This window comes from Panicum virgatum, chromosome 6K, assembly GCF_016808335.1.
Source record: "Panicum virgatum strain AP13 chromosome 6K, P.virgatum_v5, whole genome shotgun sequence".
NCBI classification, from domain to species: Eukaryota; Viridiplantae; Streptophyta; class Magnoliopsida; order Poales; family Poaceae; genus Panicum; species Panicum virgatum.
In genome coordinates this window covers 38,890,801-38,903,552 of record NC_053141.1, presented here as the reverse complement: position 1 = coordinate 38,903,552, position 12,752 = coordinate 38,890,801, and the positions used below count along the sequence as shown (strand labels likewise).

Sequence of the window (12,752 nt, the reverse complement as noted above, 5' to 3'; positions counted from 1 at the left end):
CGGAAGACGACTCCTCTCCACCGGGAGCACGCGTGGACAACATGGTTCAGATGCGAACATGCCAGCCAAATCGATGCATCTGCCATCCTTTGCCGGGAAATTTCAGAAATCAGAAACGCCACCATTTGGATATTTCATTCATCAACTTTGTAAAGAGTTACACACAGCAGCGTCCCGGACCAATACCCCGAACCATTTGCTAATTTTCAGTTGGGGGTTATGTTCGCCTGGGCTTTCTCCGCTGCAAGAAATTAGTTTTGTATTTACAGAGGGTATTGTACAACAACATGTTAACACGGTGGGCATGACGGTGTCATCTTCTCGGCGTGGTGGCGAGGGCGAACCCACCTCGCTCGTACATACGCTGGATCTCCTCCCGGTACTCGGTCAGTGACTTGTGCGGGAGCGCAGGCGTCAGCTCCACCACATCGCCCATGCTGAGCTTCCTGTTCGGATCACTTATGGGCTTGTGGTTAACCCTCGGTCGCAGCTCCTCTTTCAGTGGGAAGCTGTACGGGCTCCATCTTGGACTGTTGGCCCCGACTCGCTCCATTAGATCAACTATAGTCGAGTTTGCCGGGAACTCTTGGACAGACATCTGAGTTGTAGATATAGTCGTCAGACATCAGAAACGACAACACTTTTGCTGTTGCAGGAATATTCTAGCATTTGTATAAATTTCGAATGAGGTAACAAGACCTACCTTATCATGTTCAAGCATGATCACAAATATGGGACCTTCATGGTTACACTGCCGGCTGTAAGAATAAGGGCAATCCTCTGAATGCAGGGGAAAAGGACATGGCGGCCTAACCCCAACAGAGCTGGCTAAAGCTGAGGGCCGCTCTTTGCTCATTGCCTCGCATTGCCACGTGAGCACCCACCTCGCCCATTCGACCATTTGGAGCACAAAGGAGTGCCTGCAACCACCTTCTTTGTACCTCCAGTGTGCTGCAAATCCATATTCTGCTTGCAGATGCATTTCCTTTGTTCGGATCTGAATCTCAAATGGATGGACACCCTCACACATGATGACAGTGTGCAACGATCGATACCTGCAAGCAGTAAATTAACAAATATCCCAGTAGAGGTTTTCAAAAATTGATCAAACTTTTGTTCTGCGTACCCATTCAGCTTTGGATGTGATATATAGTCTTTAAATCTTCCAATGACTCGAGGCCACAGTTTGTGGACAATGTCAAGTGCTCTATAACAATCTTTCTCTGTCTCGACCACAAGCCGCAGGCCATGGATGTCATGGACATCATCCATTGTTAAGTTCTTCCTGCAGAAATCGTAAGCATGGTTAATGGTAGGTATTGTGAATGCCAGCTGTATTAACTACTGAACTGCAGATAGTGTAACAAAAAGAACAGCAACATACTTTATCATCTTGCAGTATATACTGTACAGACTCTTGTGCCTCCCAGAAAGACTGTGATATGAAATACCTTCATCTCTGAGACCTTTATCTAGTTTATCAAGAGTAGACGTAAGGAGCGCTTCATCAAAAGACATCACAAGTTTGGAGGAAAGCTCCTTGTGCTCCTCTGGATTCAAGTGTTTGAAGCAAATATTTTCCAACTGCTCTTTCCAGCTAGCAATTCCTAATCTGTTGGCCAATGGCACAAATATTTCCATAGTCTCTTTAGCAAAACTTTGCTGTTTAACCATAGGCAAAGCTTCTATCGTCTTCATGTTGTGAAGACGATCTGCTAGCTTTATCAGAACAGCTCGTGCATCTGCCATTGCAAGAAACATGGTATGCAGGCGATCTGCTTCAACAGTCCTACTTGCAGTATTGTTATCCCGAGCAAGTTTGCTCAAATGGCTTAACTTCGAGACCTGAATAAATAAATATTAATTCATGAGCTTGCAGCAGGCAAGCAGCAATGGCAGCACAGTTTTTATTAACCGAATGTGATCGAAATTGGAAAAAAGATGGTACAATTTATTTGTGTAAAGAAAAAGAAACAATAGATTTATGTGTAGCCATTTACAAAATTGTGTGACAAGGAATATGTTATTAACATATATACAGCATAATCAAATTTCTGCCAAACAGGAATCAGCAAAGAAGCAATTCCTCACTTGTGGCTTCTTGTAGATATTGGTGGCTAGAACTTTTGATTTGTGGTTGAATGATCAAAGATGCTGACGGACTTGGGGGACCATGCCACCGAAAACGTTGAATACATGACACAGGCCAGTTTCTTGCATCTATTCTTGGTAGGGAATTGAGAAAGTATGTCTAATTTGTAATATTAACAAAACAGACAGAGGTTTAAGAATGGAATATTTGGACTATTTTACTAAGAAATTTCATCACAAGTTGATTGCTATGGCCTATAGCTTATAAACAAGTAGCTCAGTCAGGATAGAAGCTTCCAAGGTCAAGAAATTAGACTTGGCATCATTTGAGGACTTTGTTTATTTAGTAGCAAAGCTACCCATATGTCAAGCAAAAGGAGTCCATGACTCAATTAACGTCTAAAGATAAACAGGCTAATCTAGATAACTTGAATAACTAGAAGCAGATCTAGTCAAAACCTTCAGTAAAATACACTAATACAGGGGAAGTTATCCTCTCATCTAAAATAATGATAAACTAAACAAAAAGTTCATACCCCTTCAACAAGATCGGCTACACCAGCGCCAAACATCCGGAAGATATCATCATAGTCCATGAACGAGTCATCAATTGTGTCATGGAGAAGGCCAGCAGACACGACGGTCGCGTTTGCGCCGATTTTGGCCAGATGCACTGCAGTTTCCACACAATGCTGCAAGTATGGATCACCACTAGTCCGCTTCTGATGACACAAGCAAAGCAAAAGCCCACAAGGTTTAGCAGCAGCACAAAAACGCCAATCCAGTTTACTGCATCTTCTTGAGGATCCAAAATTTACCTGACCACGGTGCGCCCTCTCGGCCTCGAAGAAGGCCTTGACGACAAGCTCGTCGCGGAAGATGCGGTGGCGAGCCTGGGCGCCGGCGAGGAGTTCATGAGCGTACGATTCGCAGGATGGCTCCGCCTCTGGGAGGTTCTCGTCAAGCTCGAGGGCCAGCTCGGCGGCGTCGACACCAGCGGCCGCGGGGACGCCCAGCGGCAGGCCGGCGACGGGCGCGTAGTCGATGCAGGAGCCCAGCGCGTTGCGCACGAAGCTGGAGAAGAGCCGGTCGCGCTCGCGGGCGGCGAGCCACGAGACGGACGGGCTCCTGGACGCCGGCGAGGAGGCCGGGGCGTGGAACAGCGGCGCCGGGCTGCGGTGGAGGCTGTCCCGCAGCTTGAACGGCGACGGCGACGGCGACGACTGGGGGTACGAGTAGCTGCCCCCGGCGCCCGCCGGCTCGTCGGATCTGTCGTGCCAGAGCGCGCCGAGCTCCTCGTGCGCCGCGGCGCGCGGGGCCGCGGACGGGGAGGAGAAGAGGCAGGACAGGCCCCCCGCGTGGCGGTGCGAGCCCGCGGCCGGCGCCGCGGTCGCGCACGGCGCGGGGCCGCGCGAGCTCGCGTCGTGCTCCGGCGGCGGCGCGTGGACGGCGCCCGGCGGGCTGGTGTACAGGGCAATCGCCGGCACGGACATGGTCGCCGGAAGCCGAGCAGGCCCTCAACCACGAGCACAACCCAGCCCGCCTCTTCAAGCAGCAGCCCCGAGCAGGCAAGCGCTCGATCCCCGGCGGCTCCAACTCCGACCCCGGAGGCCTCAATTCAACCCCACCAGCTCGCAGCTCCGCGGGGCGCGAACCGAATCGAGCAGAGCAGCCCGCCGCTAATCGGCTCGAGCTCCGGGGGGGCAATCGGGCCTCCTGAGCACGAATTCGGCGGGATTGCCCCGGCGAAACCTCGGGATTAAGAAGAGGGCGAGGGGGACGAACGCAACGCGCACAAGGGAAGGGGGTGGCGGTGCTCCTCCTCCTCCCTCCTGCCGCGCGTGTTTTTTGTGGGCCGCCTCGGCTGCGTGGTTTGTGAGGTGTGGATTTGGGGGGTGTGCGCGAGCGCGAGCAGAAGAATCTGGGGCGGGGGGCCTCCACGCCAACAATAGCCGCGCGGGGGGTGGGATGGCGAAAATGCCCCCCGTGCCAGGCAGAGAGCCAGCCGGAATTCAGCTTATTTTACCTCATCCGGTTTGGACTATTTCCGGATAAGATCTGTTCCGTCCCGGCGCGACATGGCAATCTAATCCGCAGCTTACTCGCAGTCCACGCGGGCTGACAAGACTCCACAACTCACTGGGTAACACTAGGCTAGGGGAACAATGGCACTAGTAATCGCATAAGAATCCACTAAGATTGTGAAAAGACTACCGCTGAATTATAGGTTGTCCGAGACTCGAGTTGTAAGTATCTCGGATCGGTTTCCTTTCAAAGAAAACATCCCGGATCAAGATAGATCTCATCAATAGAGCTTGTTTGGAGGCTAGAGACTGGGTTAGTCTCCAGAATCATTGTAACCCTAATAGAGGAGCCAGATTCTCTCCACAATCCACTTAGCCGGTGGCGATCTTAGGCTATCTCCAATCATTCCCCCTCTCCAACTCCCCCAAACATACTATTTACTATATTTTACTCCCTCCTTCCAAAAAATTCATCCCCATATAACTCCTTCTCTCCAACCATTTCCCCCATATCTATTCCCCCTATATACTATCACTCATTAACTAACTATTTATTTATCGTTTTTTAATTTAAAAAAATAATACAATATTTGTACTGTCATAATACACATTATCATCATGTTACGGGACTCAAACGGGATTAATATCGCGAAAAAAACCGTGTGATTAAAATATAGGGAGTTGAAACTCATCCTATATATAAGAAGAGTTTCAACTCTAAAAATATGTAGGGGAACTGTTGGATGTCAACTCCGCCGAAGCACCCCTACCTACGTTTGGTGGGGGGAGGTACAGGGGGGAGCCGTTGGAACTCACCTTACTTCCAACGCGATACGTCACCCGGAATTCGAACCCGGCAGCTCATGGTGTGAGGTTTTGCATTGAAACCAGCCGGGCTATCCACCCGCCCCACATCAATAGAGCTTGTATTGTTCAATTAATGTTGCAAAAGCTATTTGTTTGTTTGGATACATTAGAGCTTAAAAATGTTTGGCCTAGGAGCATTCATCCTTTGAATGCTAAGGTCAGGAGTATCCTTAATCTGAAAAGAGCTTAACTGTTGCCTTTTCATAATTTCTAGTGGATCTAAATGTAACCTAATACAGCTTCAGCTATGATCTCCCGCAAGAAATTAGAATCTCCAACGTTTCAACATCTTAAAGCAAAAGTCAAAGTCAGTACTGTTATAACACATTGATTAGTAATTAATAAATATGCAATTAATAAGCTACGATAGAGTCACTAGATGAGGTGGTGAAGAAAGGTTGGTTAGTAACTAATAATAATTAATAGGGCAGAGGTACGATCCTCAAGAAACTAATAATTAAGGTGGTAGGCTAATGACTATGAAGATGGGGCAGGAGTGAAGATACAAGGCATAGTTGTGAAGGTCCTTATGTTTTTTTTTTCGCGACCGTTGAAGGTCCTTCTTATGTTGAGAATAATAATGGTGACTAGTAATGCGGTGGATGTTGGCAAGGTTGGGAGATACCTGGAAAAAATTCAGATGGCTAAAAGACTTCTTAACAGGCATAGGCATGTGATTATAATCTAATCAATTACAAAATACGGGTTGTATTTTCCCTTTATACATTAATCTTATATTGTTATGAGATAAAAATTAACAAATTCACTAATATCGGATCTAGAGGGATAGCCCTTAAAGGCAACTTCTTTAGAGGCGGGCACATTATTGTCACGGTCGAGCGGCAAAACCGAGTTGTGGATATAGTTTGATGAATGAAACAAATTCTCAAAATGTATAGTTTCATTTTACAATAATATGTATTAGTTAAAGAATATAATTATTGCATGATGTTGAGATCAAATACGCCATAGGAATTGTGTAACCACGAACAATAATAACTAAATTAATTACTAGCACAATAGTCGTGGTCATGCAGGATAAAAAAAATAACGTGATGATTAAATGAATCACTCGCTGGGATTCATTCAAATTTTAAAATCTTGGTCACTGGGATACATTAATATTACCAATTTTGTCTATATGACATGGTATTTATTGAGAATTGTTATGAAAAAATTAGAATTAGTGATCAATTTCTGTAATAGTTAATTAGTTTAGCCAATAGACGGTTACCTTTCACGAAAGGACCAACTCACGAAGGGGCCATTCACGAAGAGGCATGTCCCTTCGGCAATAGGCACTCTTTACCTCTTGTACATATAAAAGATATGGTCTAAACCATCAATCAATACATTCCACCATTCTATTCACTTTACTCTTAACACGTTATCAGTCAAGCATTGCTCTCAAAGGAGCGATTGGCCATCTCACCGAGAATGGAAAACAACTCGTCGAGATAGACAGAAATCGCTGAGTTTTGTCCTCCAGAAGAACTCATTCGCACAGAACAGAGACTAGACCATCCCTGCACCGCAAGCACGTCAATGGCGGATTCACGGCCTCCATGAAACTTTACGAGAACACTCGGCAAGAGGAAGAAGGCCATGAGGCCTAAACATCGACAAGTAAGAATGGATCCCATACACTTACTTTTTTCTTTTTGCTTGGTGGTCGCCGGCTCTGGACGCACATAGTTCGGGCCCCTGGTTCTGCAACAGGGGCATCCCCTTCATCTTCAGACGCTTCGCTCACTGTCCTGCACGACGATGTGGTCGTCGAGGCCACCACTTCAATGATGGTCGTGGATGGCGCTTGAATGATGGAAGTGGTCACTGGATGCCTCGCCATCCGTTTCCTGGCCGTTGACGAGGAACCCTTGCTCCTTCACTGAACCATGGCCAACGGTCTGGTTCCCCAACGTCGGCGGCGGGAACTTCCTCGACGTCCGCGGTCCACTCGCCCGCTCGAACCTTCGGCCGTGTTGCTGCTACGGATCGCAGGCCGACATCCTCCGCGGCACGTGGAGCCCCGGGTCACTGGGGCACTCCTCCGTCCACTAATGGCCGGCGGTGGCCGGCGGCTAGCCCTCGGCCGGCGCACATGCGGCGGCGCGGCAAGGAGCAAGCAAGAAGAGGGGGAGATGAGGGGGCGCGAGCGCGAGCGCGGCGCTTGACGCCGGCGGTGCACGGTACAGGAGGCGTCTGGGCTAGGAGGGGCGGCGCACGGCGGTGGCGCCCATGGCACCGGCGGTGACAGCAAGGGGCGGCGGCCCCCCAGAGGAGGCGGCGTCGGTTCAAGGGGCGGTACAGGTTAGGCTGTTTCCAGCAGCTCTCGCATGGCGTCGCGCATGCGGAAAAAAATAGAAGATGCGTATCGCGAGGATACTGTAGCTATTTCCAGCGGGATGCGGATGTAGCGTGTAAAATAGGAATCGCCTGCCGACGCACCGCATATTCACTCATTCTCTCTCCTCACCGCATCCTCTCTCTCCTCGCGTTCCAACCGTCCAGACACTCCTCTCTCGCATTCCTCTGCCCAGACGCCTCTCTCGCGGTCCTCTCTTCCCTCGGCGAACCTCGCATCGACGCCCCCTTCCCCAGCCGCGGCGACCTGGAGCTAGAGTCCAAGGCAAGATCCAGGAGGGCACGACAGCGGGAAAGCATAGGAGCAAGACGAGGACGACGGAAGCGGCGGCGGCGCACCCAATCCCAACGCCCGTCCTCACCCGGGAGCGCTGGCTCTTCATCGGCTCCACCTCCGGCTACGGTCGTTTCAAGGTCAGATCTTTGCTCTGAATGGTCTGGGTTGGTGGTATAGGCCTTGATGCGTAGGTGGATGAAGTGCAGAGGGTGGGGTATTTTTTAACCATGCGGAGGCCAGTTGATTTAGGGATTTGATATCATACTCCCCTAGATCCAGTGCTTTGAATGATTTTCCAGACCAATTGATGAAGATTGTATGAAGAAATTGCGTGCTCTTATGCTTTTCTGTGTATTTAAGTTGGTCTTGAGCAATCCTTTTGCTTTTCTCTGTATTTAAGTTGGTCTTGAGCAATCCTTTTAACAGCAATGAAATATTGGCATTTAGATCCTTGGCTAGATTTCCATCCTGGATAATAGACAACACTGGTTGTAGGAAATCTGTGATCCCCTTTATCATCCCTAGAATGGTATGCATGGAAATAAATTTTACAGAATGAGGGGGAAGTAGATGAAGATAAGCATCCGAACCACATATACCTAGGTCTTTGCCAAGCAAAATTTTCAACACAAGCAATCAGAGATAGCACTGCAGATTGTTCTCCTTGCAAATTGGTGATGGTTTTTCTCTTGATAATTTCCTATTTTTGTAGTTCAGGAGTCAATGATCCATGGGAAAGATGTTAACTACAATAACTCAGGAATAAATATTTCACCTTGAACTAAGATTTCATCTTGAATTGTGCATGCCCCCTGTGTTTGTGTTCAAGTGGCTACAAAATTGTTTTTTTTCCCAAGAGCTACCCTCTATTCTTTACCATACTGAATTTTCATATGTGATAGGCAATTAATGGACAACTTGTGGCAAGGAATCGGTGCTGGTTCTCAGCAGTTGGGTGAGGTGAATTACACCCCTGGCATCGACATAGGTGATCAGCAACTTAACAACTTCACTCCTGAGGTACGGAATTGAAATTCTAGTAGAATTGAACTGTGTTCTCAAATCATTTGTTGAATGTGTTATTGCACTAACTATATTATCGGTATCTATTTTAGGGATCCGAAAACGTGAACCCTATGCCAGCAAAACCAGTAAAGCCTAGGAAAGGCGGACCTGGACACAAACGTTTGAAGAACTTCAGCACAAAGGAGGATGAAATCTTATGCTCGGCATACTTGAATGTGAGCAAGGATCCTATTTTGGTAGTGAACCAGTCAACAGGATCATACTGGGCAAGGATAACAGCTTATTGCGAAGAACACAACTGCCCAAGGTCAAAATCTTCCCTGCAGCACAGGTGGGGCGATATCCAGAAGGATACTTCAAGATTCTGTGGGTTCTACGCTGAGGTTGAAAGGAAAAACCAAAGTGGCAAGAGTGAAGATGACAAGGCAAGGAACTATACGCTCTAGTGTTACTATCATTGCATAAATCCTAGTACATTCTTTCTGATTTTTGCGACATTAAAATAAAAGGAGAGCTCCAAGCTTAAACTGGTGAATATATGTGCAGGTCAAAGATGCCCTCCAGATGTATGAGGGTATTGTCGATTCCACTTTCAAGTTCATTCATTGTTGGTACATGTTACGCAATGAGATGAAATGGACCGAGTGGCTCGCTTCCATGTCTGCAAGCAATGGGGAGCCGTCTACTGAACCTGCCACGGCAAACGCAGATGCCACACTCCCGCCTAGAATTGATAGGCCAACTGGCAGGGACAGGGCAAAGAAGGCGCGTACCAGCAGCACTGCCTCTTCAGCTTGCCTTGAAGTGCTGCAAAAAATGTCCATGGACCGCCATGCTTATGAAGAACGGGTTGAGGCTGCAACCAAGGAAGAAGCCAAGGACATAGCTTCTCGCTCTGATCGCAAACTCGCTCTACAGGAAGAGCATTTGCAAGTCCAGAAAGCCCAGGTGCAGATACAGAGAGAGCTACTCGAACTGCAGAAGGAAGATCGGGAGGAACGGGTCATGAGCATAGATCTCGAGAAGCTGTCACCATGGGTTCAGGAGTACTACATCAACAAACAGAAACAAATCTCCGCAATGAGCCTGAGAGGTGGTGGTTCCAGTGCCCCTAGGGGGTAGTAGGTGTAATAGTGGGCACTATATGACTGAATTCAGATGTTTGTGTGTTGTATGCTACCTATATGACTGAAGTTCTGTGGTTATTCAGACTAGTTATTAGTCATTACTTTGTGAGTGGACTAATTTTCGTATGTGTGATGAGTGGACTGAAGTTCTGTTGAAGTTGCACCATATTCTGCTACTCGATTTGTTAGTGAAATGCACAGAAGCTCAGCGCTGAAAAATAGAAGTAATAAGAACTTTTCATTTCAGGACATACACAGGTCCAATAAGGGTGGCCTCATCTTTGCACCATTCACTTACATAGGAAACAAAATCAATACATCTGAAATCAAGGCACCATCGCTCAGCTCATATACTGACTGATTGTATGTAGCAAACTGAAAGTAATAAAAGGACACTTAATACTATAGACTGAAGTTCATTCTCAGAGATGCTCCATGGCACACCTTCCTTTCCAAAATACATGTAGCAACCTGGTTTCTAGGCAACCAAAATACATGTAGCAACCTGCTCCATGGCACACCTTCCTTTCCAAAATTCTCAGAGATGCTCCTGCACAAAAGAATGTGATCATACATACTTGCATTAGCTAACAATGTCAAATAAAATTTAAGTGATCCAAAATACATGTTATTGAAAATTTAAAACTAACCTACTGAGCCCCGAACTTGCTCCAAATGTGCTCTATCAGATCAGCCTTGAGCTGTTCATTTGCTGGTCGGCTTTGGATTTGCCGGTGTCGTGCAATCAATTGACGAACTTCTGCAACGTTTCGATTAGGATCTAACGTTGGCGTTGTTGCGCCGTCATAATCTTCAATTCTTAGCTCCTCCATCCCATTCTCATAATCAATACCCATATTATGCAGAATGATTATACAATCAACTATATACTTTAGGGCTACTGGCTTAAACCTCCTAGCTGGTCCTTTTATGATTGCATACTTTGCTTGCAACACACCAAATGCACGCTCCACATCCTTTCGGTATGCTGCTTGTTTAAGTGTAAAGTAATTGTGCTTATTGCTTTGAGGGCTAGAGACACCATTGATCAAAGTAGCCCAAGAAGGATAGATACCATCGGCAAGATAATAACCCATATCATAATCCCTCCCGTTAACCTTGAATTTCACTGCAGGTCCAATGCCCTTGGCAAGGTCGTCAAACACTGGCGATCGATGTAAGACATTAATATCATTACAAGATCCTGGCATGCCAAAGAATGCATGCCAAATTCTAAGGTCATAGCTTGCTACAGCCTCAAGAATAATTGTGGGTTTCTTGAAATGACCCCTGTACTGGCCGTGCCAAGCTGTAGGGCACTTCTCCCACTCCCAATGCATACAATCAATACTACTGATCATACCAGGAAACCCTCTCTCTTCAGCTTTCTGAAGAAGCCTAGCAATATCTTCAGCATTGGGTGGCCTAAGATATGATTTCCCATAGAGCTCAACTATTGTCCTAGTGAATTCATCGACACACTCAAGGATCGTGCTCTCTCCCATACGAATATAGTCATCAAGCCGGTCCGCAGGCCCTCCATATGCAAGCATACGCAATGCAGCAGTTACCTTCTGAACTATGGCGAACCCTGGTAGGCCTGCAGCGTTGACTTTCCTTTGGAAGTACTTGTTCTTGGCTAAAACAGCATGACAAATGTCAAGGTACATAGCTGTGGACATTCGGAAGCTGCAGACAGGTATGATTCATTAAACAATGCTATGAGTCATTAAACAGAGCATTTCGCACTAGAAAACTACAGAGAACTATGAAAGGAACAACACTAACCGGCGATGAAAGAACTTCTCGCCTTAGACAGGGCGATTGACAAAATAATCCATCATCAGCCTCCAATAGCCGCTGTACCTATCCCTGGGTACTATCTCCCTCCCAATTACAGAGCCACGGTGAGGGCGTTCTTCCTCCTCCACAATAATCTGTAGTATTGTTGCTGCAGTAGTAATCTCTTCCTGGGCGTCGAACTGCCGTGACAAGAGTTCACATGCTCTTTTCCTTCTCCAGGCCATTCTACACTCAAACAATGATGAAAAATTCAGGTAAACAGTTAGGGTTCTTGCCCAAACAATATATTCCCTTTATAAATCCAATCTATATTATATCCATGGCTGGTCCTTGCCCAAACTGAACTGAGGAATAGTATGTTTCAGAAAACCATGTCACAAGATGCAGCAGTGCCAGGTTTGTTCTTCAGCTGCACACAACAACACCAATCAATTTCAACAAAGGAACAACTAATCGAACCGATTCACAACAAATTCGTTAGGGTTCTTGCCCAAAACATATTTTCCCTTTATAAATCCAATCAATTTCAACAAAGGAACAACTAATCGAACCGATTGACAACAAATTCGTGGATATGAAGCCCTTTTCTTACCTCAATCCGATGCTCTAGCGCTCCAATGCCAACTCTGTCCGCCGCCTCGACGATTTTTGCCGCACTCGTCCAAGCCGCCGATGCCTTCCAGAGCCGCGACAACGCCGACGTGTGCCGGGCACGGACAGCAGCCTTCACCAGCCGATCTCTTCGCCGCAGCCCCTCCACCCTCCAGCACGGGCCTCTGGCGGCCTCCGCCCTCCAGCGCCGTCCGCTCCGGCGCTCCAACTGGCGGGAGCCAACCGACTGTTTTGCGAGGCCGCGCGCTGCTGGAAGGGGCTTCCTTAATCGCGATGCGGGTACTGGTTTACGGTGAGGATCGGATCCGTTTTACCAATTCGCAACCGCGAGCTGCTGGAAATAGCCTTAGGGACCCCAACCGCACCCCCCTGCCACTTTTTACTTGGGCCGGCTTGGGCCACTATAGGCCGAACCGAGATGATCCCCTCTCCTATGCAATCCTGCATTTTAGGCCCCATAAATTCATCTATTTACGTTTTAGATTATTCAATTCTGCATTTTTATATTTGAGGCCCTAAATTGTTATATTTTAGCTCCTAGACTGATACAACACTGTAATA

The 12,752-nt window shown here is 47.3% G+C and overlaps 3 protein-coding genes across 3 annotated transcripts; 1 reads left to right on the top strand and 2 right to left on the bottom strand.

Moving 5' to 3' along the window:
- Positions 1 to 107: 107 nt before the first annotated feature.
- LOC120712551 (probable GTP diphosphokinase RSH2, chloroplastic) lies at positions 108 to 3,995 on the bottom strand. The gene is made up of 6 exons (XM_039998358.1): positions 2,910 to 3,995; positions 2,628 to 2,813; positions 1,385 to 1,845; positions 1,127 to 1,285; positions 704 to 1,055; positions 108 to 598 (listed from the first exon to the last, which is right to left on the bottom strand). The coding sequence occupies exons 1-6, from the start codon at positions 3,582 to 3,584 to the stop codon at positions 314 to 316; spliced, it is 2,118 nt and encodes a 705-aa protein (XP_039854292.1). The 5' UTR covers positions 3,585 to 3,995; the 3' UTR covers positions 108 to 313.
- Positions 3,996 to 8,759: 4,764 nt separating this feature from the next.
- Positions 8,760 to 9,771, top strand: LOC120713471 (glutathione S-transferase T3-like). Its single transcript, XM_039999428.1, has 2 exons — positions 8,760 to 9,074; positions 9,196 to 9,771. The coding sequence occupies exons 1-2, from the start codon at positions 8,760 to 8,762 to the stop codon at positions 9,769 to 9,771; spliced, it is 891 nt and encodes a 296-aa protein (XP_039855362.1).
- Positions 9,772 to 10,257: 486 nt separating this feature from the next.
- Positions 10,258 to 11,458, bottom strand: LOC120713470 (putative nuclease HARBI1). Its single transcript, XM_039999426.1, has 2 exons — positions 10,427 to 11,458; positions 10,258 to 10,326 (listed from the first exon to the last, which is right to left on the bottom strand). Exon 1 carries the CDS (start codon positions 11,456 to 11,458, stop codon positions 10,427 to 10,429), a length of 1,032 nt encoding a protein of 343 aa, XP_039855360.1. The 3' UTR covers positions 10,258 to 10,326.
- Between the last annotated feature and the right edge of the window lie 1,294 nt (positions 11,459 to 12,752).